Genomic DNA, 22,727 nt, shown 5'->3' with positions numbered 1-22,727 from the left:
CTTCCATAGAGAAAAGAAACTTGGCTTCTGAGAGCGCCCTCAAGCACCTGTGCAGGACCCGGACAAAAGCAAAGTAGAGGGGGTCGGGCGCTGGCGCAGCAGGGTGAGCGCACGTGGCGCAGAGCGCAAGGAACTGGCGTAAGGGTCCTGGTTCGAGCCCCCCGGCTCCCCACCTGCAGGGGGGTCACTTCACAGGCGGTGAAGCAGGTCTGCAGGTGTCTTTATCTTTCTCTCCCCATCTTCCCCTCCTCTCTCCAACGACGACGACATCAATAACAACTACAACAATAAAAAAGGGCAGCAAAAGGGAAAAATAAATTTTAAAAAATTTTATATTTATTTTATTTATTCCCTTTTGTTGCCCTTGTTGTTTTATTGTTGTAGTTATTATTGTTGTTGTTGGATAGGACAGAGAGAAATGGAGAGAGGAGGGGAAGACAGAGAGGAGGAGAGAAAGATAGACAACCTGCAGACCTGCTTCACCGCCTGTGAAGTGACTCCCCTGCAGGTGGGGAGCCGGGGTTCGAACCGGGATCCTTATGCGGGTCCTTGTGCTTTGCGCCACCTGCGCTTAACCTGCTGTGCTACAGCCCGACTCCCAAAAAATTTTTTTAAAGTGGACACATGGGGGCAGCAGGCAGACGGGGCGGCCTGCCCAGAGGACTAGAGGAGAGGAAACAGACCCTGGAAGGAAATTTGGCAGTTTGAACCTTTATTTTTAGTATTTTTTTAAAAAGCATAATTAGAAACTTTCAATACAGAAATATTCCTAGCAAACCATTTAAAAGTTTTATTGTTCGGCAGGAATTTCACATCAGGTCCACCAGAATGTCGCTCCAGCACTGAGTTCCCCCTCCCTCACCCCCACTCATGCGTGTGACACTCAGCAGAGCAGGCACCACCCTATCGCCAGTCGCTTCGCCACCTGGGCTTTGGTGTCCAGTTGCCAGAAGCCATGGTGACTTCCAGCCTGGGCCAGAAGCTTCCAGGACCCACCCCACCCGTTATTGCTTGAATCTGCAAGCACCGCCATACTGGTGTCACCTGAAAGCCGAGCGTCAACTCACCACCCCACACCCAGGATCCCCAAGCTCTGCACACCCCCCACCAAGGCCCCACGACCATCCATCTAGGACAGTTCCGTGGGCAGAGACCTTGCTTCTGGTCCTGAGCCCCGCAACCACCTTCCACAGCACCAAGTTCCCAGGCCACAGAGCTCCGCACTCCACCCCAGGCTCCAAGGGGAAGGCCTGCCACAGAATCTTGGGCTTTTGGCAGTTTGGGGACATGGACAGACAGCTGAGAAGAAACCCCCAGCTGTTTCACGGAGTGAAAAGCCACCAACAGGGTTAACATGGAGAATCTGCAGTGTGATCGGTGATGTGATTGTCCAATCAGGATTGGCCTGGAAACTGCCAAGGGGAAAAAAATCTCATAAAACACGGCACGGTGTTGAAATAAGTTATTTCCAGGTTACGTGATCCTTTTAGGGGAAAGGTTAAGTGTCCCAAGAGGGACAGGAATCAAGTGCAGATGACCCTGGTTTATCCTCCAGGGAACAGGGTAGGCAAAACTGGCTGAGACCCTCCCAAAGTCCTTCCCATCTGTTAAAAAAAACCCTTAGACCACTTCTGTGCACCAGCTGCCAGTGACCCCTGGCTGCCACCGGGCTGCCCCCAAGCTGCCCACACCCAGGTAGGTGTCTCATCAGAGAAGCAAGCACACAATGGAAGCCCTGAGCCAACAGACACGGGCGAGAGGTCCTTATTTCCCATCAAGCAGCAGTCAGGAGGGCAGAGCCACTCTGCCAAGAGCCACTATGACAGAGAGCCACTCAGTTTTCCTAAAAACACTGGACCCAAAGTGGAGAGGCCACAACTGCTGCTGCTGTGCCAACCAATCCTCAGAGAAAGGGAACTTGATCCGTTTGATTGGCTTCATTTGATGTTAAAAAAAATCTCTGCTCAGCCCCACGTAAACCCTGTCTCTGCACCGGCGCGCCTAGCTTTCCACTGGAACTGAAATCGTCTGGTCTAAATTCGAAGCCATGACTCCCATGGGTCTGTAGCAGAGGCATCTAGAAGGCTAGACAAGTCTTGGCCAAAGAACAGGAGTGACTCCCTCTGGGACCAAAGAGTGAATCAGGCCTTCCTCAAGGCCAGGTTTCCCTAGATGCCAGAACGGCTCCTGGGCAGGAGATGGAGGGAACCAACCACCTAGGAACAGACTGTGGAGAAGAGCGAGACCCTGGGTGTCAAAACCCTGGAGGAGAGAATGCATAACGGAGTCCACCAGCCCAGACTGGCAGTAAGGTGGGTGGGCCAGGTAGGGAAGGGTCTGTTGTAGCAGGCTGGCATTAAAGGAGGCAAAAGCCGGTGGGATGAGGGTGACGGTGCCGTGGCTGGTTAAAGCGATACACATTATGTACAAAAATCTGGTAGTCAATCCACTCAGCTGGCAGCATCCTCGCCGGGCCCAGGTGCCTTGGCCAGGGGGCAGGGGCACCAGAAGGGAGGGCAGGCTTGTCCAACACCTTCTTGGCACTCAAGGGGGAAGGGAGGAAGTGCTGATGGCGCCTCCGGATACAAAAAACGGAGAGAATTCTTTAAATACCGGCACAGAGCTGAGACTGTCCCCCGACCTGTGCCGCGCCGCAGTGCAGTCTGCAGTGGGCGGGGCTGTTAGCAGCAGCGTTTCTTTCGTTTGCTGTTCTTCGTGAGCTTCACCACGTCGTTCTGCTGCTGCTGCTGCTGTTTGGCGAGATTGTCTTTCTTTGCTCGGAGGACCAGCTCTGTGATGCAGTTGAACATCTGCGAAGACGAAGGAGGTGGGGTGGGCCTCAGAGCTGGGCGAGGGCCCTAGGGGCTTGTGCCACCTCCCTGGGTCAAGCTTCCCGTTTCTACTCCTGAACTGTCCCCGGGCCCTTTCTAGTGAAAGGGTAGGGTGCAAATGAGCTGTGTTATTTAAAAGTTACAAAGGAACACCAGGGACTCGGGAGCCGTGCCTCGGAGACTGTTCAACTTTTTCAATAGATAAAAACCTCTTTCCCTCGGCTGAAATCTGAGAAGACACAGGCACCCCTGCTCTGGTGGCAGGGTGAAGAAACTGAGGCTGCCAGGGGCCAGTCGGGGCACACTGGGTTAAACACAAAGATCTGCACAAGGGTCCCAGTTCGAGCCCCCGGCTCCTCACCTGCAGGGAGGTCACTTCACAAGCGGTGATGCAGGTCTGCAGTGTCTGTCTATCTCTCTCCCCCTCTATCAATTTCTCTGTCCTACCCAATAAAAAGAAAAAATGGCCGCCAGGGGCAGTAGACTTGCAGTGCAGGCACAGAGCCCCAGCGATAACCCTAGAGGCAAAAAAAAAAAAAAAAAAAAGAAGAAAAAGAAAGAAAAAGAAACTGAGGCCGCCTACTTTATCAACTCACTGCACATCCTGCCTCGCATCTTCCCCAGGCCACCCCAGGGCTCTTGGCGACGCCAGAATACAGTGAAAGGGCCCCCTCCTGGCCCACGGCGCCAGCCTCTGCCCACCAGTAGTGTTGCCGAGGAGCACAGAAGGCCGAGCCCACCTCTGCCGAGCACACTGCGCACCGGGTACTACACAGACTTGCTTCACCTACTGCTCACAACCCAGAATGGCCTCCCAGCTGCCCCGTCTGCAGAACAGGGGGGAGCCTAGTGAGTCAGCACCCCATCACATGGGCGTGTGTCATCCTAGCTGGCCAGGGAGTGCACTCCCCACCGCTGTGCAGTCCTGCTCTGGGTGTGGGGTGTGTGGGGGGGGGGCAGCTGCCCTGGACTCCATATGCTGGGGACTGTGACTGGCACCAGCATGAGTCTGTGGCAAGAGGTCTCTTCTTCCCCCCCATTTTAGAGCAAGCCCAGAAGGAAGGGGACGCGGCCTTGGACAGGAGGCTTACCCACACTTGCGGGGGCCGAGCAGCCCTAGGAGCTGGGGTGGGGTGGGGTGGGGTGGGGCAGAAGCCTGCAGTTTTGGGCGCCTGCAGCCAGGGGTGGCTGTGATTGTGGACAGATAGGATGCGCCTCAGCTGCTTACAGGCTAAGCCCTAAAGTTAGAACCTCAGTTTCCCTATTGAAAATAATTTACCTCAGGCCCACTGAAATGTTAGCTGGTACCTTTAAAGGGCCTAGCATGGTATCAGCACACAGCTGGCACTCAACAGACAGCAGGTACCAGGACACTCTGTGCAACCCCCCTGGGTCCCCTGCCAGGCCTCACCTCTTCGACGTTGACGTTCTCCTTGGCACTGGTCTCAAACAACTGGATCCCCATCTGTCCAGCAAACTTGTAAGCGTCTTCTGTCTCCACCACTTTCCGTTCGGGGTCATCATTTTTATTCCCCACTTCAAGGCAAAGCAAGGTCAGCCCGAGGTCAGCCCAACCTGGCAAGAGCACCCCTCCCTCAGCCCCCCACCCCCGCTCCCCCCCACCCCTGGGGACCAGCCTCACCTAATATCCGGCACACGTCGTCACAGTTCTGGTTGATTTCGTGAAGCCACCTCTTGACATTGACAAAGGACTCGGCACTGGTGACATCGTAAACCACAATGACCCCATGGGTCCCCCGATAATACCTGTAAGGGCCAGTGTCTGCATCAGAGGCTCTCTGCCAGGACGAGAGGAGCCCCTGCCCACCTCAGGACAGTGGCCAGCATCTCCCTCAGGCCTGGGATGACAGGTCAGAGCCCACCAACTTTAAAGTTCTTGTGTTCCTTTTAAGTGATTTATCTATTTTATTGGGTAGAGACAGCCAGAAACTAAGAGGGAAAGGTGTGAGAGACACCTGAAACCCTGCTTCACCACTCGCAAAGCTTTCCCCCTGCAGGTGGGGGCCAGGGGGCTTAAGCCTGGGTCCTTACACACTGTAACGTGTGCTCAACCAGGTGTGCCACCACCTTGGCCCCGAGATGTTAAATTTTTTTTTTTTTTTGCCTCCAGGGTTATCGCTGGGGTTCAGTGCCTGCACTACAAAGCCACTGCTCCTGGAGGCTGTTCTCCTGCCCCCCATTTTTTGTCCTTATTGTTGTCATTACTGCTGTTGTTGGATAGGACAGAGAAATCGAGAGAGATGGGGAAGACAGATGAGGAGAGAAAGATACCTGCAGACCTGCTTCACCACCTGTGAAGCCACCCCTGCAGGTGGGGAGCCAGGGGCTCGAACCTGGATCCTTGTGTTTCATGCCATGTGCACTTAACCCACTGCGCTACCGCCCAGTCCCCGGCTTTAATTATTTTAAAGACTTCTTTTATGATACAGCCAGAGCGTCGCTCCAGCTCATGCATGTCAGATGCAATCTGGAGCCTCCCACTCGCAAGTCCTGCGGGATTCTCCCACTAAGCTGCCTCCCTGGCCACGAGATACAAATGGCTTTGTGAGTCCGTGGGTTTCTGCTAGAGAGGCAGGGAGAAAGAAACCGCAGCACCTAAGCTTCCTTCTATGTAGTGGGGGCTGAGCTCAAACCTGGCTCACACGGGGCAAAGCAGGGCACCATCCAAGAGAGCTGTTTCACCAGCAAAAGTGATTTTAATTCAGGCCGTTTTGGATTCAACATACTACTTGATCAAAAGGTTTTTGTTGCTAGGGCTTCACTGCTCCAAGCCCACTTTCTTAAGACACCACAGCACTGAAGCTCTCTCCAGTGCGGGGGAAGCTGGGCTCGAACCTGCATTACACTCATGGAAAACCAGGTGCCTGCCCTCCCAGATGAGCTCGCTTGAGCTCACAAAGCTTTTTCTCTCCTCAGCATAGCAAACCGCCTCCCAGGAGGTGCGCTGGCTGTGGAGCCCTGCCAGGGTCTGCATCCAGTCCGCACGCCCCTGCAGGTGACTGGGAGCTGCCTGGCTGTGCTGACGAAGGTGCCTCCAGTCTCCCCACGTCCCCCCAAAAGAGATGCAGGCCTGAAGCTAGGAAGAGGCATGTAGTCCTTCTTCTCCGTCTAAGTGGCTCAGGACAAATGGGACCTGACCCCAAGAGGGGAGGGTGACAGGGCTACACGCTTCTTAATCCCACCAGGCACACCCCAGGCTGTCACTCTGCTTTCTCCCAGGGGACCTGAGAACTGTGTACAGTCGACAGTGAAATACATTAGTTTGTATTTTTTTAATTTACTCCCTTCTGTTGCCCTTGTTTTTTATTGTTGTTGTAGTTATTATTGTCGTTGTTATTGATGTTGTCATTAAGATAGGAGAAACGGAGAGAGAAGACCTGCGTCACCGCCTGGGAAGCGACTCCCCTGCAGGTGGGGAGCCAGGGGCTCGAACCGGGATCCTTATGCTGGTCCTTGTGCTTTGCACCACCTGCGCTTAACCTGCTGCGCTACCACCCAACTCCCTCTCTCTAATCTTTCAAAAATTTATTTTAGGGACTGGGTGGTGGCACACCTGGTTGAGCACATGTTACAGTTATTTAAGTGCTCAAGGACCCAGGTTCAAGCCCCTGGCCCCCACCTGCAGGGGAAAAGCTTCACAAGTGGTGCAGCAGAGCTGCAGGTATTGTCTGTCTCTCCCTTTCCCTTCCCTCTCAATTTCTCTCTCCAATAATAATGTAAAAAAAAAAAAAAAAAAGCTGTGGTATATGGTGCACCTGGCTGAGCGCAGGTGTTGCAAGTGTCTCTGTCTTCCTGTCTCCAAATAAATCTTCTTTTTAATTATAAAGAGAACTGTAGTACATATACATAATGGAATACTACTATACCTCATCTTGGACAGAGCTTGAAGGAATCCTACTAAGTGAGATGAGCCAGGAAGATGAATAACGATCTCACTCACAGAAAATAACAACAGAAGGGGAAGCACCAAATAAAACTTCAACTGGTTGGGAGTATTACACCAAAGCATTCTGGGGAAGGAGGTCAGGGAAAGGGGGTGGGGGGAGAGGGGCTTTGGGGTCCTGGTTCATGATGATGGGTGTGAGAGTTCTGCAGACACCTATCAGTGAGATGGGAAGTTGTAGCCATGTGCCCATAACTAACTGCACTGTAAACCACTAACCTCCTAATTAAAAAAAAAAAAAAAAAGGGGGGGGAGTTGGGCAGTAGTAAGGACCAGCATAAGGATCCCAGTTCAAGCCCCCGGCTCCCCACCTGCAGGAGAGTCGCTTCACAGGCGGTGAAGCAGGTCTGCAGGTGTCTGTCTTTCTCTCCCCCTCTCTGTCTTCCCTTCCTCTCTTCATTTCTATCCTATCCAGCAATGACGACATCAATGACAACAATAATAATAATAACTACTACAACAATGAAAAACAACAAGGGCAACAAAAGGGAAAATAAATAAATATATAAAAAAAGGCCCACGTTCTCTGGCTGAGCCCCCTCCCCGGTCCTACCCTGTTTATATTCATGGCAACCTGGTGTGTGGGGCAAGTGGGCATCACCACTTCCCAGTGAGAGCCCACCTGTCGCACCCCTCACACCTCCACCCAAACCCACCGCGGCAGGGAGGGGGCTGAAGCAGGTTCTCACATGGCTCAGTTTCAGTCTCTCTTTAACATGAGACTCGGGCCGGGCACATAGTACACCTTGAAGGGAACACACTCCTAACCTCGCCCAGACTCCTCTCTCCATCGGACCCAGACAGGAAACGGGCAACACGGTCAGCACGTGCTCACAGCCAGAGCCGCTCCCGCCGCCCTGAAACCCTCACACACAGCGCGTCCCGGCAGCTGGCTTCGCCGTGGCCCCGAGCAGAGCTGGGGGCACGGTACCCTCACTACAAGGCTGGCGGCGGAGGCCCAGCCCTCAGGCCCCGCCAGCTGTGCAGCACCCGCGCACACACCACCCCGTGTCCACGAGTGGGACGGAAGGGCTTTCGGCCGGGGCCTTCCTCTTAGCCCCGCTCAGAGGAGCTGCTGGGGGCGGGGGGCAGCCTGCCTGTCCCACCATTGAGGCAGCGAGCGACTGGGCAGAGCCGGCTCCCTCTCCACACGCTGCTGTGGAGCTCGGGGCTCCCCTCACCTCACCGCAGCTCCCCGCTTCTGCCGCTGCCAACTAACCCAGTGACCTGCACGGCCTCCCGCAGAAAGACCACCTCCAAGACATCAGGGGAGAGGGGTGGGAGGCCCAGCAGGTGACCCCAGCTGCTCTAACGGACACCTATAGCTGTCACTGTCCCTCTCGCCATGCCTGGCCAGCTGCTCACAACCACCACCGTCGCACTTCACAGGGGAACCGGAGGCCGGTGGGCAGACTGGCCACGGCCACACCCCCAGGCCCCTCTCCTGCTCCAGGGAGAGGAAGGCCTCGGCTGACCACCACCAGCGGCAGCCGGCAATGAGCTCGCCTCCTCTCAGCCTCAGAAGCTGAGTGACATTTGTACCACGACGCAGCAGGCTGACTCACGTGGAGGTGATGGTTCGGAAGCGCTCCTGGCCAGCAGTGTCCCAGATCTGCAGCTTCACTTTCTCCCCATTTATCTCCACCGTCCGAATCTTGAAGTCGACTCCAATTGTGGTGATGTAGCTACCTGCACAAACACACATTTTAACAGTCCTACTGGGGCAGAGCCCACTCTGAGATGAGCTGTCAACAGCACCAAGAAGACAGTCTCACAGTGAAGAGTGAGCGCCACAAAGGCCGTGTGGCTGGCAGAGCGCGCAGGCGCCCGTGAATCAGCGGCAGGGAGGGTGCCCCCTGCAAGCACGGGGTCCCAAATGCAGTCCGGCAACAGCACGCCAGAGTACTAACTAGTCCTCCTAGTAACCAAGAGAAGCCAGAGCATCACTCCAGCGGTGTGGGGCCAGAGGCTGAACACAGGACCTCACACACGCAAGTTCTGTGCTTTATCATTAATCTACCTCCCTGGCCACTATTCAAAACATTTTATAAGGATGTATTAACGAGAAAAAGATGGAGAAAGGAAAGAGAACTGGGTCATCGCTTTGGCTCATGCAATGCTGGGGATCAAGCTTACAACCGATGATTGGAAGTCCAGCACTCTGTCCGCTGGGCCTCTATTTAAAAAAAAGTATAGGGAGTCAGGCAGTAGTACAGTGGGTTAAGCGCACAGGGTGTGAAGCGCAAGGACCAGCTTAAGGCTCCTGGTTCGAGCCCCCGGCTCCCCAGCTGCAGGGGGGTCACTTCACAGGCGGTGAAGCAGGTCTGCAGGTGTCTGTCTTTCTCTCCCCCTCTCTGTCTTCCCCTCCTCTCTCCATTTCTCTCTGTCCTATCCAATGGTGACAACAATAACTGCAACAATTAAAAAAAAAAAAAAAAAAACAGCCCCCGGCTCCCCACCTGCAGGGGAGTAGCTTCACAGGCAGTGAAACAGGTCTGCAGGTGTCTGTCTCTCCCTGTCTTCCCCTCCTCTCTCCATTTCTCTCTGTCCTATCCAACAACAACAATAATAACTGAAACAACAAGGGCAACAAAAGGGAATAAATAAATGTTAAAAAAAAAAAAAAAGAGGCAGCGTAAGGATCCCAGTTCGAGCCCCCAGCTCCCCACCTCCAGGGGAGTCGCTTCACAGGTGGTGAAGCAGATCTGCAGGTGTCTGTCTTTCTCTCCCCCTCTCTGTCTTCCCCTCCTCTCTCCATTTCTCTCTGTCCTATCCAACAATGATGACAACAATAACTGCCTTAAAAATAAATTAATTAATTTAATAAATAAATATTTAAAAAATTTTTAAACAGGGGCCGGGTGTTGGTGCACCTGGTTGAGCGCACATGTTACAATGTGCAAGGACCCAGGTTTGAGTCCCCGGTCCCCACTTATAGGAGGAAAGCTTCAGAAGTGGTGTAGGCGTCTCTCTCTCTCTTTCTCTCTATCCCACCCTTCCCTCTAGATTTCTGGCTATCTCTATCAAATAAATAAAGATAATAAAAATTAATTAATTAATTTAAAAAGTATGGCTGGGTAGACTGCCCTAACATTCCTAACACACACCAGGTGCCGCCTGTGGTTTGAAAGCCGGTACTGCAATAAGAGGCAGTAGGAAGCTACGGTGTGTGCAGAGCATGGGGCTGGGGGAGGGTGGATCATCCGTGACATTTGCAAGAGTCTGGACTTTCTCTTACGTGTGACAAGGCAGCACTCAAGAGTTTTGATCAGCCAAGAGCTGCACTGTGTGTGAGATGGGGTGGGGGCTCATGTGGGGAGGGGTAGCAGTCACTCCAGGCTTGCAGAGGTCCAGCCTCTTAAGAGCTCACTTCTTCAACTGGAGCCTGCAAAGCACCGCGCAGCAGACAAGCACACAGACAAGTGTGCAGTGTACAGTAAAGGTCAAAGTTCAAGGTGGGTGGAGCTCAAGGAAGTCTTCTGGGAGGAAGTCACATTTGGGCCTGGCTCGAAAGAGTAAGTTTGATTTCAAAGGCTGAGCTAGCAGGAGGAAAGACGCCACAGAGAGAGCACACATTCCGAGAGCAAGGCACAGCTGGCCCCCACGAGGACTGGTTAACTCCAGCACCCAGTAAACAGATGAGGGTGGGGGGTAAAACAAAAGCATGAGCAAGCAGCACAAGAAAGGAAGCTGACCAAGTCCTCAGCAAACAGATCAGGAAGGCCAGTGCGTGTCAACTGGACATGACTGTGTCCCCCCTCCAGAGGGCAGTGTCTGGAGACACCTTTGGCTGTCGCCACAGGGACAGCCATGTTCAACATCCTTCCGTGCACAGACAGCCGCCCACACCGCACAACAGAACTCACAGGCCCAAGTGAAGCAGCCTTCCTCTGAACTCTGCGCGTACGAGGGGGACGCTGCAGTCTGGAAGCGGGGACAAGAGCCTGCCAGAGGCTGCGGCTGGTGAGCGGCGTCCACAGCCCAGCCCGGGGTGGGGCGGGCAGCGGCTGATCTAATGCTCAGGCCAGACCAGCGATGGTCTGAACTAAGCTACTGGGGGTGGAAACAGAGGCTGAGCCACCAGAAGACAGCGCCCGGGAGTTGAGAGCTGACAGGATGGGCCAACAGTGACATAAAGAGGAAGAAGAACGCTTTTAGCTTAATGAGAAGCTGCACGTTGGGAACCATTACAAAATTTAAAAAGTTGGGGGTCGGGCGGTAGCGCAGCGGGTTAAGCCACATGGTGCAAAGCACAAGGACCGGCGTAAGGATCCCGGTTCGAGGCCCCGGCTCCCCACCTGCAGGGGGTCATTGCACGAGCGGTGAAGCAGGTCTGCAGGTGTCTGTCTTTCTCTCCCCCTCTGTCTGCCCCTCCTCTCTCCATTTCCCTCTGTCCTATCCAACGACATCAACAACAACAACAACTACAACAATAAAACAAGCAGTGGATTCGGAGTGCAGGCACCGAGCCCCAGCAATAACCCTGGAGGCGAAATAAATGAAAATTTAAAGTCTTTTACTTATTCATTTACTGGATAGAGACAAAAACTGAGACGGAGGAAGACAGACGTTTACAGGCCTGCTTCACTGCTTGTGAAGCTTCTCCTCTCCAGGGGACCAGGGACTTGAACCCAGCTTCTTGCACATGGCAACTCAGCATGCACTCGGCCAAGTGTGCCACCACTGGGGCCCTCCAGTGATCATTCTTGTAAAGAAAACAGCAGCAGGCAGGGTGCAGCGCATAAGTTCCCGTGTGTGAGCACTTGTATTCAAGCCCTTGGTGCCCACCTGCAGGGGGAGCTTTACAAGTGGTAGAACTGTGCTGCAAGGGTCTTTGTAGCTCTCTTTTTTTTTTAAATCTTTTTAAAAAAATATTTATTTCCTTTTGTTGCCCTTGTTGTTTTATTGTTGTAGTTGTTAATGATGTCATCATTGTTGGATAGGACAGAGAGAAATGGAGAGAGGAGGGAAAGAGAAGGGGAGAGAAAGACAGACACCTGCAGACCTGCTTCACCGCCTGTAAAGTGACTCCCCTGCAGGTGGGGAGCCCGGGACTTGAACCGGGATCCTTACGCAGGTCCTTATGCTTTGTGCCACCTGCACTTAACCCGCTGTGTTACCACCCGACTCCCCTTTGTATCTCTTTTTATCAAAAAAAAAAAAAAAAAAAAAGCCACTGGGAACAGGAGAGCAGGTACAAAGCCCCAACAATAGCCAGTGGTGGCACAACCAGCTGAGAGCACATGTTACCATGCTCAGGGACCTGAGTTCAAGCCCCTGGGCTTCCCACCTGGGTGAGGAAACTTCACAGCAGGTGAAGCAGGGCTGCAGGTGTCTCTCTCCCCCACCCCCTTCTTCCCTTCCCTCTCAATTTCTCTGTCCAATCAAACCAAAAAGTAATATAAATACATACTGAAAACTATTTTTTAAACATAACCCTGGCAGCACACAATGGAGAGGGGTGGGTGTTCCTGCTGGGAACGTACTTAGTCCTGGCACCCTGCCGCCCAGACCTCAGCTCTGTGGGAGAGCTGCCACTGCACAGGTGGGCTGAAACCTAGTCACAGTCAGGGTCACACAGAGAAGACAGCTCTTCACCGCACACCCCCACCAGTGGTGTCGCAGGCAGCCCTCCTTTCTACTATAGACATTACTCACGTCCTAATAAGCTGTGCAATCATTTCCTAATTGTGGCCGGTCCTTCAAGCCATAGGAAATTCCAGATTGTCCCACCTCAGCCAAGCGACCCTGAAGCCTCTGTAGTGAACTGATGTATCCAACAAATGTAAACACGGCCCACCTGACCCTACGTCAGGGAAATAAAATTAAAATGGGATGGTGCTTCCTGCCTGCTAGTCAGCACAAGGGAGAAAGGCAGCCCCACTCAGCGCTCGCCAGGGCCCCTCTCAACCTCTGTCAGTTTAGCTAATCTGCAGTACTGCAGTATCAATGCTTTTTTTTTTTTTTTTTTTTTAGCTTATTTGCTACCCGAGTACTGCTCTGCTCTGACTATGGTAGGGTGCAGGTACTGAATCTGGCGCCCTGGAGCCTCAGGCTGAGGCTTTCTGCATCACCACTATGCCATCTCCCCAGCCCACAGTTTAGTTCCTTTGAATCAAGTTTCAGCACCTAGAAGGTTTCCAACTGCATGCTAAGGACAGACACACAGGGCATCCGAGTAAGGCAGCTTCCCTGAAGGCAGCACCGCGCCTGTCGGTGGGCGCTGTGAGTGCCGTGCAGACAGGCACAGCCCAGGGAGCCCCTCAGCGGCAGTAAGTGCCGTGGAAGGTGGCCTTGGTAAGGGGCAGGCAGGTGCTAGATGAGCACATGTGGAGTTTGAGGAGAAAGACCAGAAAGATATGCAGCACAGGTGAAAGGTCAGCTTTCATTTCCCACTTCATTGACATCTTCCTGTTTGGGATTTTATGAAAGCATGTGCTAACTTGTATGCGGTTTTTGTTTTGATTTTTAACTTTTCAGTGTTGAGGCATGTCCAGGAGGTGGTACAAAGAGTCAAGACTCTCAAGCATGTGGTCCTGAGTTCAATCCCTAGCAATGCCTGTGCCAATGATACTCTGATTCTAAGTAATAAACATACAGGCGGGGGTAAACAGCATACTGGTTAAGCAAACAGACTCATGCCTAAAGCTCTGAAGTCCCAGGTTCAAGCCTTCACCCCACCATAAACCAGAGCTGAGCAGTGCTCTGGTTAAAAAAAAAAAAAAGTAGGAGTCGGGCGGTGGCGCAGTGGGTTAAGCGCACGTGGCACAAAGCACAAGGACTGGGTGTGAGGATCCCGGTTCGAGCCCCCCCACCCCCGGCTCCCCAGCTGCAGGGGGGTCGCTTCACAAATGGTGAAGCAGGTCTGCAGGCGTCTATCTTTCTCTCCCCCTCTGTCTTCCCCTTCTCTCTCCACATCTCTGTCCTATCCAACACAACAACAATAACTACAACAATAAAACAACAAGGGCAACAGAAGGGAATAAATAAATATTAAAGAAAAATAATAAATGTTGAGGAATTTATAAGTGGAAAAATGGACCAGCAAAGAATTACCTGACCAAGAAAGACTAAGAAACCACAGAGACCTCTGTCCTGGGCCTCCCTCCACCCTCCTTCCTATCTGGCAGTCAGAACAGGGGCATTTCAGGAGGCTAAGTGTAGTGTCACCAGGGAAAAGAAGGACATCGAAGCTGACCCCTCCCCAGTGCCCCCAAGGAAACTCACCTGAGAAAGTGTTGTCTGCAAAGCGTAACAGCAAACTGCTCTTGCCAACACCTGCAGGAGAGAAGGCAGAAGATGAGAGGAGGAGCAAGCCTCCTCACGCCAGCCCTAGTCCTGCTCCAGAGAGCAGACACCGGAAGCAATGCAGGACCCATCTCTCTCTCCCCAGCATTTCGTTTTCGTATTTAATATTTACTTTAATTTGTTGGGTAGAGACAGAGAAACAGGAGAGGGAGGAGGGACTGGGGGCTTAAAGCCGGGTCCCTGTGCCTGGTGACACACGTGCTCTACTGAGTGGGCTACCTCACCCCAGGGGGCGTGTTTCTTTCAATAATTTCTCTCTCTTCTTATTTTGATAGGACAGAGAGAAACTGAGATAGGAGATGAAGACAGGGAGAAAGACACCTGCAGACCCGCTTAACTGCTTATGGAGCACACACCCCACACCCCCCCCATGGGGACTTGAACCTGGGTCCTTGTACATGGTAATATGTGTGCTTAGCAGGTGTGTATCACCCACCCCCAGTGTTTCTTTCTATCTCCCCAACCAGCCACATGTCAACCTCTCCCACCAGAGTCCTGACCTTCTCCTGCTTCCTGGTGTAAGACAAGCTACTTCCAAATTCCCTAGGTGAGACGAGAAAGGACCTCGTGCCCAGGCACAGGCAACCCGGAGGCAGACACCAGATGACAGAAGCAGCGGGGGAAGGTCAAGAGATTGATCCCAGCCCCAGAGGGGGTCTAGGATACGGACCCTAGAAAACTGCACATCAAGTGTGAGGCTTCAACTTGGAAGATGGGGGGCTGCAGAGCAAAGACGGAGAGCATCCCGGAGATCGCTGGGGTGAGGAAACGAAGGGTCAGCCACCTTCCCCGGGACTGGCACTGCCACTTGGCAGACCCGGGTGGGGGGCAGATGTCTTTCACGTCTGCCCAGCAGCTCATGTGCACTCAGACCATACCACTTGCAGTGGCTTCTGTTGGCTCGTGGGTTCCCGGACACGTAAGCCTGGCTTTCCTTTATTTCAACACACAGGAGCCCTCGTCTGCAGGTACACCTGTCCCGTTCCCTAGCCCCACTGCCCCCGAGGCCAGCTGGGGGACCGACCTGGGAAGGGACGAATCAGCATGCGAAAGCATAGCAGTGTGGCAGCCATGCTGACAGTACCAGTGCAGCGGTTGGCCTAGAGGCCCTACAGGAAAGGCAGGGCTGTCTCCTCCAGTGGCTAAGTGCTCTTTCTTTTCTTAAGTTTTCTTTATGAGGGATGGGAGGGGAAGCAGAGGATCAAGATGATTCTGGCACCTGCAATGCCAGAGATCACTGGCCACTTCACCACCTCTCAGGCCCCTGAAGCTCTTTTTCGGTGCACACTGCCTAGGGCACCTTCACGACAGTGAAATAAAAAGCACCTGGGGAGACCACTCAGCTGGTAGGGCCTTGGGTTTGTAAGCCTGAGGTTCCCAGTTCGAGCCTCAGTGTCATGAGGCCAAAGCCGACCAATGCTGTCTCTTTATATAACTTTCATTAAAATAAAAACAGACGCCTAAGGATCCCGGTTGGAGCCTCCGGCTCCCCACCTGCAGGGGAGTCACTTCACAATCGGTGAAGCAGGTCTGCAGGCGTCTGTCTTTCTCTCCCCCTGTCTTCCCCTCCTCTCTCCATTTCTCTCTGTCCTATCCAACGATGATGACAACATCAATAACAACAACAATAAAACAATAAGGACAACAAAAGGGAATAAATAAATAAAAATTAAAATAAAAACAGAATACTTTTAAAGTACCTGTAAAAAATAATAAACTGTGGTCTGGGAGACAGTGCAGTGATAAGGCTTTGGACTCTCAAGCATAAGGTCCTGAGTTCGATGATCCCCAGCAGCACATGTGCCAGAGTGATGTCTGGTTCTTTCTCTTTTCTCCCATCTTTCTCATTAATAAATAAAATCTTTAAAAATAATAATAATAATAAACTAAAATATACATATATACAGAAAGGCTCAGGCTAGTGAAATGGCTCACTTGGATAGTGCCTTGCCTTGCCTAAGACCAGGGCTGAGCTCAGACCCGCTGCACTGAAGGAAGCTTTGGTGCTGTGGGGTGGGTGAGTGTGTGGGTGAGTGTGTCTGTCCAGCTGTCTCTCTCAAAGCACTTGCTCTAGGTGCTGTGGTGTGTGTGTGTATCTGTCTATCTGTGTCTGTCTTCCCTCTCTCTTCCTCTCTCTTTTTGCCTCCAGGGTTATATCGCTAGGGCTCACTGCTGGCACTGTGAATCCACTGCTCCTGGGGGCCATTTTTTCCATTTTATCGGACAGGACAGAGAGAAATTGAGAGAGGAGAGGGAAATAGAAAGGGGGAGAGAAAGACAGACACCTGCTTCACTGTCTTCGAAGTGTTCCCCCCTGCAGGTGGGGAGCCGGGGGCTCAGACCAGGATCCTTGCGCTTCCTATGTGCACTACTGTCTAGCCTGCCTGTGCGTGTGCGCTCTCCCCCCCAAGTCTCCAGCACCTCCCTGGGGGAGACCTGTAGTGAGCAGCAGGGCTCTTGTCACTAGACAGTCTGGACAGGTGGGCTAGCGGGCCTCAGGAACCTCTGAAGACCAGTTCTGCACACAAGTGTCTGTGGGGACAGCCCTGGTGCAGCCCCCAGTCTGAGCCCAGACAGCCCGGTCCTCTGATCTCTTCTGAGGATGTCAATGGTGGGGTGGGGGAGCCCGGTCTTGCCTTCCCAAAGACAGGCTGGGGGCGTGGCTGCACCCAGCACCTGCAGCACTTCCTCATGGCTGCGTGAGAGGCTTCCTGCCTGCCGAGCCCACAGAGCCTGGGCTGGGTCCTCGCCGCCTCTGCCCTGCGCCAACACCCCTCAGCCCTGGCGGCTCCCCTGCTTCCTCCTGGAGCCCGCCGGGTCTGCTTACTCAGCGAAAAGCTCCTGTCTGAGCCCGACAGACATCAGCGGGGACCGGCCGGTGCTGTAAGCCGGCCCTGGCACTTGGTGAGCGCCAGCAGGAGATACCCGCAGGCATTTCGGAGCCAGTGGCAGCCGGGTCGCTGACACCAAGCCCCAGCCTCCTACCCGCAGCACCCACAGGGGACGGGCTCCTTTCTGCGACTCAGCTGTGCTGTCCCACCGCCGCACGTGGAGCGAGGGGAGCTGCAGGGGTGGGTGCTCTGCGTGAAGGGGTGGGTGCTCTCTGCATGCAGGGGTGGGTGCTCTCTGCATGCAGGGGGTGGGTGCTCTCTGCATGCAGGGGTGGGTGCTCTCTGCATGCAGGGGTGGGTGCTCTCTGCATGCAGGGGTGGGTGCTCTCTGCATGCAGGGCTGGGTGCTCTCTGCATGCAGGGCTGAGTGCTCTCTGCATGCAGGGCTGGGTGCAGGGGTGGGTGCTCTCTGCATGCAGGGCTGGGTGCTCTCTGCATGCAGGGCTGGGTGCTCTGCGTGAAGCAGGGAAGCCGGGGGGCCTCTCGCTGAGCGGCTCTCAGCCACAAGCTGCAGGAAGACCACCAGAGGCGCCCAGGGGGCTGCTGCTTGGGGCCCGGCGCTCCCGACTTCCCTGGGGACCACTCCGCAGCCCCGGGCTGGAAGCAAGAGGGGCCCCGGCTACCGCCCCTGAGGTCTCACCAAGCCTGCCGGCCACCCGTCCCGCCCCTCCTCTCCTCTCCTCCCCTGCAGGGGACACCACGGGCCCGGCCTGAGACACGAGCCCCCCCCCCCCCCCCGCCTCTCCCCCGCCTCCGCCGGGCTCCTGGGGTCCCCGCACCGGAGTCAAGTGTCTGGGGGCCCGGCGCAGCGACCAGCTCCCGCACAAGTCCCCGCGGCGGCTGTGACACAGCACCCCGGGCCCAGGATGGGATGCGACGCCCTGCCGGGTGCGAGGGGCGTCCGCCGAGCAGCCCTGCGGAAGGCCCAGCGCGCGGGGCGGCGGGAGCGCTCCGGTCCTGCGGGGAGACGCGGCCGCCGCGGCCCTGCCTGTCGCCCTGCCCGTCGCCCTGGGCCGGGTGGCCGCGGAGGTGGCCGCGGGGAGGGGCCCCACCCTGCCAGGAGGCCCGTGCGCGCTGCGGGACGGGACGGGACGGGACGGGGCGGCGCCCCGGGCCCGGGGGTGCAGAGACCCGCCTCGAAGCCCCGAAGGACAGGCGTCCCGTCCCGGGGCCGCTCCCTGCGAGGCTGCGATGCGCCCGGAAGGACGGAGGCCGGGTCCTTCCACCGCGAGCCAGCAGCCGGGCCCCGGACACGGCCCCTTCAGCCCGCGGGAAGCCCCCGGGCGGCCTCCCTGACCTCCGGCCGGCGGTCTGCGCCCAGGCCGCCCATTCATTCCCGGCGGGCGGGAGGCGCGGCGTCCGGTCTCGGCCCCGGTCCCGGCGCTCACAGCCGCCCCGAGGCTCACAGGCTCACAGGCTCGGGGGCGCGGCCCGCCCCGCCTCCCCACCTCCCCGGGAAGCGGGTCCCCGCGGCGCCCGGGAGCCACCGAGGCCCCGGAAGGCGCAACGACGCGCCCAAGGTCACGCAGGGAGGCGACGGGAGGTGCGGGGACTCGAACTCGGGGCCGGCCGGCTCCGGGGATCGCGCGACTTGACCAAGGTCACGCGGGAGGCCGGGCGGGCGCGGCCAGAGGCCCCACGCTGACCCCCCGGGTCCCGCCCGCCCGCCCGCCGCGGGCCTCACCGCTGTCGCCGATGATGAGCAGCTTGAAGAGGTGGTCGTAGTCCCGGGCCATGGCGGGCGGGCGCGGGCGGGCGGGCGCGGTCGCTGGGGCCTCGCGTTCCGCAGCTCCCTCCGGGCTGCTCCGGCCGCGGCGGATCCACTTCCCGAACAAACAGCCGGAACTGACAGAAACACCTCCCTCCGCTCCCCCCCCTCCTCCTCCGCCTCTGTAGCAGCCGCCGCCGCCGCCGCCGCCGCCGCTGCCGCCGCCGCCGCCGCCGCCGCCTCCCTCCTTCCCGCCCCGCCCCGCCTCTGCGCAGGCGCAGCGCCGGCATCGGCTCTGCGCAGGCGCCGCCGGCCGCGCCCTCGTCGCGCTTCCCATGGCGCCTGCGCGCTGCGGCGCCCAGAGACGCGGGCTGGGCTTCCTCGCCGCCCCGGGGGAGCGCGGGCTCCGGTCGGGCCGCGGTCCGGGGCGGGCTCGCCTTGTCGTCCACACGCGCGGGCGCCGCGCCCCCCGTGTGCAGCCCCGGGACCCCGGGCTCGTCGCCTCCTTGGGGACGGTGGGTGCGGGGCCCCGGGTCCAGCTCGTGCCGCCGGCTCGGAGTAACTGCCCGCAGCCCGCCCGCCCGCCCGCCTTGCTCGCTGCAGCCCCGGGCCTCTCCATCCCTCTTGCAAAGTTCCCGTTTATCCGATTTCTTTTCACTTCTTTTTTCAATGTTTCATTATCTTTACTTACTGGATAGAGGCAACCAGAAATTGAGAGGGAAGGGGGGAGTGATAGGGAGAGAGACAGAGGCACCTGCAGCCCTGCTTCATCACTCGCAAAGCTTTCCGGCTGCTGGTGGGGACCGGGGGTTCGAACCCGGTTCCTTATGCACTGGAACATGGGCGCTCAGTCAGCTGCACCGCCATCCGGTCCCTAAGTATTGACTTTATAAAAGGCAAAAAGTGACAGGTCTGCGGAGAAAGTCAGCGATAGTGCACAGGATTTGCTTGCAGGGGCCCCGGTTCGGCCCCCAGCTCCGCCCGTTGCCAGAGCTGAGCAGTGTTCTGCTCGAAAGCAAAAGCGGGGTGCAGTGGGTAGCGTTTTTGCTTTTTTCGTTTGCAAGCATAATGGCCTGAGTTCCATCCGTAGCACTGCACATACCATATTATGGCTCTGGTTTCCTCTTACTCACTCCTTATCCTTTTTTTTTGTTTTGTTTTGTTTTTGTTTTTTTAAACCGGGTCAGGGGCGATAACTTAGTGGTTATGCAAAAGATTTACATGCCTGAGGCTCTTAAATGCCAGTTTCAACCCCTCACACCAGCATAAGCCAGAGCTGAACACTGCTTTTGTAAAAATAAATAAGGGGGGGGGGGGCAGAGAGCATAATGGTTCTGCAAAGAGACTCATGCCTGAGGCTCCAAAGTCCCAAGTCCAGTCCCCCTCACCACCATAAACCGGGGCTGAGCAGTGTTCTGGTAATAATAAATAAATAAATAAATAAAAGTTGTGTTACTGTCTTGTTTGAATGCTTTAAAATGAATTGTTTTTTGAGAGCTGGTAACATAGGTCACATGGACAGTGTGCTCTTTGCCATATGTGCAACCTGTTTTGAGCCGGTTCCCAATGCACAGAAGGAAGCTTTGGTGCCATGGACTCTTTCATTCTTTCTCTGCCTATGAAAGAAGTTGAATAAATAATGTCATGCAGTGGATTTTCTGTGCTTATGCAAACTCACCAGCACACCCTGCCTTTACACCAGCGATCTATCGCTTAGCAGATGCAAGGGCTGGTCCTCCCTCAGATGGTTGTACTATAATTTAGCCCTGATTGTTGGGAGGCATTCATGTTGTTGGTAATTTATGCTGTCGTAAACAGTGTTGCAGGAAAGAGCCTTGAACAGCACATGGAGCGTCTGAGTCAGGCTGATTTTTTTTTTTTTTTTTCGGGAGGGGGGAGCTGAGAGACTCAGGGTGGTGATGTCAGACACAGACTTGCAATCTGAAGGTACTAGCCAGAGGAGATTCTGCTCCTTGGCCTGAAAAGGTTCATGATGTCCCCTTTGATCCTGCAGTTTTTAGAAACAGAGGAGGAAGAGGAAGCTCCAGTGTAGCCACCAGGCGATCACACTCAACCCTGACCTGCCCGTGATGCAGGAGGCCACTCGAGTCATCTCAGTCCACTCTGAATCCAGGAGACTCAGGTCTGAGTGCCAGCTCTTAAGTCTCCGTTCCATCCCACAAAAAGTCTTGAGCTTTTGACTAAGTCACATCACAATGTCCTTCACCTGTTTTCTGTCCAAATCACTGTGAGGGCTAGAAAGAAGATTTGTAAGTTATAATGGTGTGGGACAAACTGTAAGAACTGTTAACCAAGTCAGCTTGCACAGGCCAGAACTTCACTTTTGACCATTTCCTGCTGTACATACTAAGGCTCCTTTCCAGTATTAAGGCTCCTTTCCAAGGCAGCCTTCTTTTTTAAAAAAAAAAAATATATATATATGTATATATATATATATATATATACATTTATTCCCTTTTGTTGTCCTTTATTGTTGTGATTATTGTCATTGCTGTTGGATAGGGCAGAGAGAAATGGAGAGAAGAGGGGAAGACAGAGAGGGGGAGAGAAAGAGAGACACCTACAGACCTGTTTCACTGCTTGTGAAGTGACTCCCTTGCAGGTGGGGAGCTGGGGGTTCGAACCGGGATCCTTATGCCAGTCCTTGCGCTTTGTGCCACATGTGCTTAACCTGCTGCAAGGCAGCTTTCTAATACTGAGGTTGCAGGATGCACTGAAAAAGCAGAGCGGGGACCAGGTGGTGGTGGTGCACCTAGTTAAGTGCACACATTAATTACAGTGCTCAAGGACCCGGGTTCAAGCCCCTGGTCCCCACCTGCAGAGGGAATGTTTCACAAGTGGTGAAGCAGAGCTGCAGGTCTCTCTCTCTCTGTCTCTCTCCCTCTCTATCTCCCTTGCCCTCTCAGTTTCTCTCTGTCTCTATCCAACAAGTAAATAAATAAATAAATAGATAAAATTTAAAAAAACAGTGGAACTGGCCAAGAGCAGGTTCCTGTGTCATGCGGAGAGCCCTTCCTTTACTCATTGATGAGTTTGTGTCTGCTGTGGTAGACCAAACCTTTCTACCTGCAGGAGCTCACAGTTTAATTAAACCAAGACATACTTGGATTTTTTTTTTTTTTAATTCAAGACAGGAGGTAAAGCAATTGTCAAGGTTCCTTTGTACAGATTTCATGAGGGAATTGGAATTCAGAGAGCCTTGAGTGACAGGTGTATTTAGACAGCCGCTGTCACTGTGGAATTAACTGTGACTTTGAAGGGGAATTCCCTACAGGCTAGGCCATGTGCCTGCACCCCAAAAATGAAGCTCCGAGTGTGTATTTCCACTAGAAAAGTAGCTTTGCTAGGGTCTGGGGCTAGATAAGTGGTATGAGAGATCTGTGTACATACATACAGGATGACAGGCTACCCTAGACCTTGCCTCTGCAGACTCTGGCTGCGGATCAGCACTATGTGGCTAAGCACACAGTGGTTACATGGTTGTATCAGTACTGAGCATGCAAGACTTTTCTCCCCTTGTCATTCCCTAGGTAACAAAACAACTACTTTACATAGCATTTGCATTCTACTAGGCATTCTATGAATCTGATATCGCACCAGCAAAGGACTCTGGAGAGAAGGGATGAGAGGAAGAAAACTTTGAGGGACTGGTACATAATGAAATTGCACACGTGGGGTCAGGTAGTGGCGCACCTGGTTGGGTACACATCTTAGTGCACAAGGACCCGGGTTCAAGTCCCTGGCCCCCCCCCGCAGGGGGAAAGCTTCATGAGTGGTGCCTCTCTTCCTCGATTTCTATCTCTGCCCAACAAATATAGATAATAATAATAAAAGAAAATGCAAACATAGGTCAATGACTGCAAGGTAAAGCATTAATCCCCAATAAATGTTTGGGAAAAAAAAAAATCTAGAGATTTGGCTGGCATCATAGTTCACTTGGATAGTACGCTGTTTGTCATCTTTGCAACCCTGAGCCCCACTGCATTGTTGGGAGTTGTAGTACA

The 22,727-nt window shown here is 54.5% G+C and overlaps 1 protein-coding gene and 1 pseudogene across 1 annotated transcript; both read right to left on the bottom strand.

Annotated features, from left to right (window-relative positions):
• Positions 1-691: 691 nt before the first annotated feature.
• Positions 692-2,681, bottom strand: LOC107522808 (uncharacterized; annotated as a pseudogene).
• On the bottom strand, positions 2,671-18,862 carry RAB35 (RAB35, member RAS oncogene family). The gene is made up of 6 exons (XM_007528598.3): positions 18,679-18,862; positions 14,023-14,073; positions 8,361-8,484; positions 4,474-4,598; positions 4,243-4,367; positions 2,671-2,810 (listed from the first exon to the last, which is right to left on the bottom strand). Exons 1-6 carry the CDS (start codon positions 18,728-18,730, stop codon positions 2,682-2,684), a joined length of 606 nt encoding a protein of 201 aa, XP_007528660.1. The 5' UTR covers positions 18,731-18,862; the 3' UTR covers positions 2,671-2,681.
• Positions 18,863-22,727: the final 3,865 nt, after the last annotated feature.

The sequence above is a fragment of the Erinaceus europaeus genome, chromosome 6, assembly GCF_950295315.1.
Source record: "Erinaceus europaeus chromosome 6, mEriEur2.1, whole genome shotgun sequence".
Classification (NCBI taxonomy): domain Eukaryota; kingdom Metazoa; phylum Chordata; class Mammalia; order Eulipotyphla; family Erinaceidae; genus Erinaceus; species Erinaceus europaeus.
Note: the sequence above shows the minus strand (reverse complement) of the source record. Positions and strands in the feature narration are given on the sequence as shown.

What these genes read in the sequence shown, in the direction of transcription:
- RAB35 (XM_007528598.3), bottom strand. Translation starts at nt 18,730, where the DNA reads ATGGCCCGGGACTACGACCACCTCTTCAAGCTGCTCATCATCGGCGAC. An exon ending in TGCAGACAACACTTTCTCAG is followed by an intron (nt 8,485 to 14,022) that starts GTGAGTTTCCTT and finishes GTGTTTGTGCAG; the next exon opens with GTAGCTACATCACCACAATT. An exon ending in TTCCGAACCATCACCTCCAC is followed by an intron (nt 4,599 to 8,360) that starts GTGAGTCAGCCT and finishes TGGCCCTTACAG; the next exon opens with GTATTATCGGGGGACCCATG.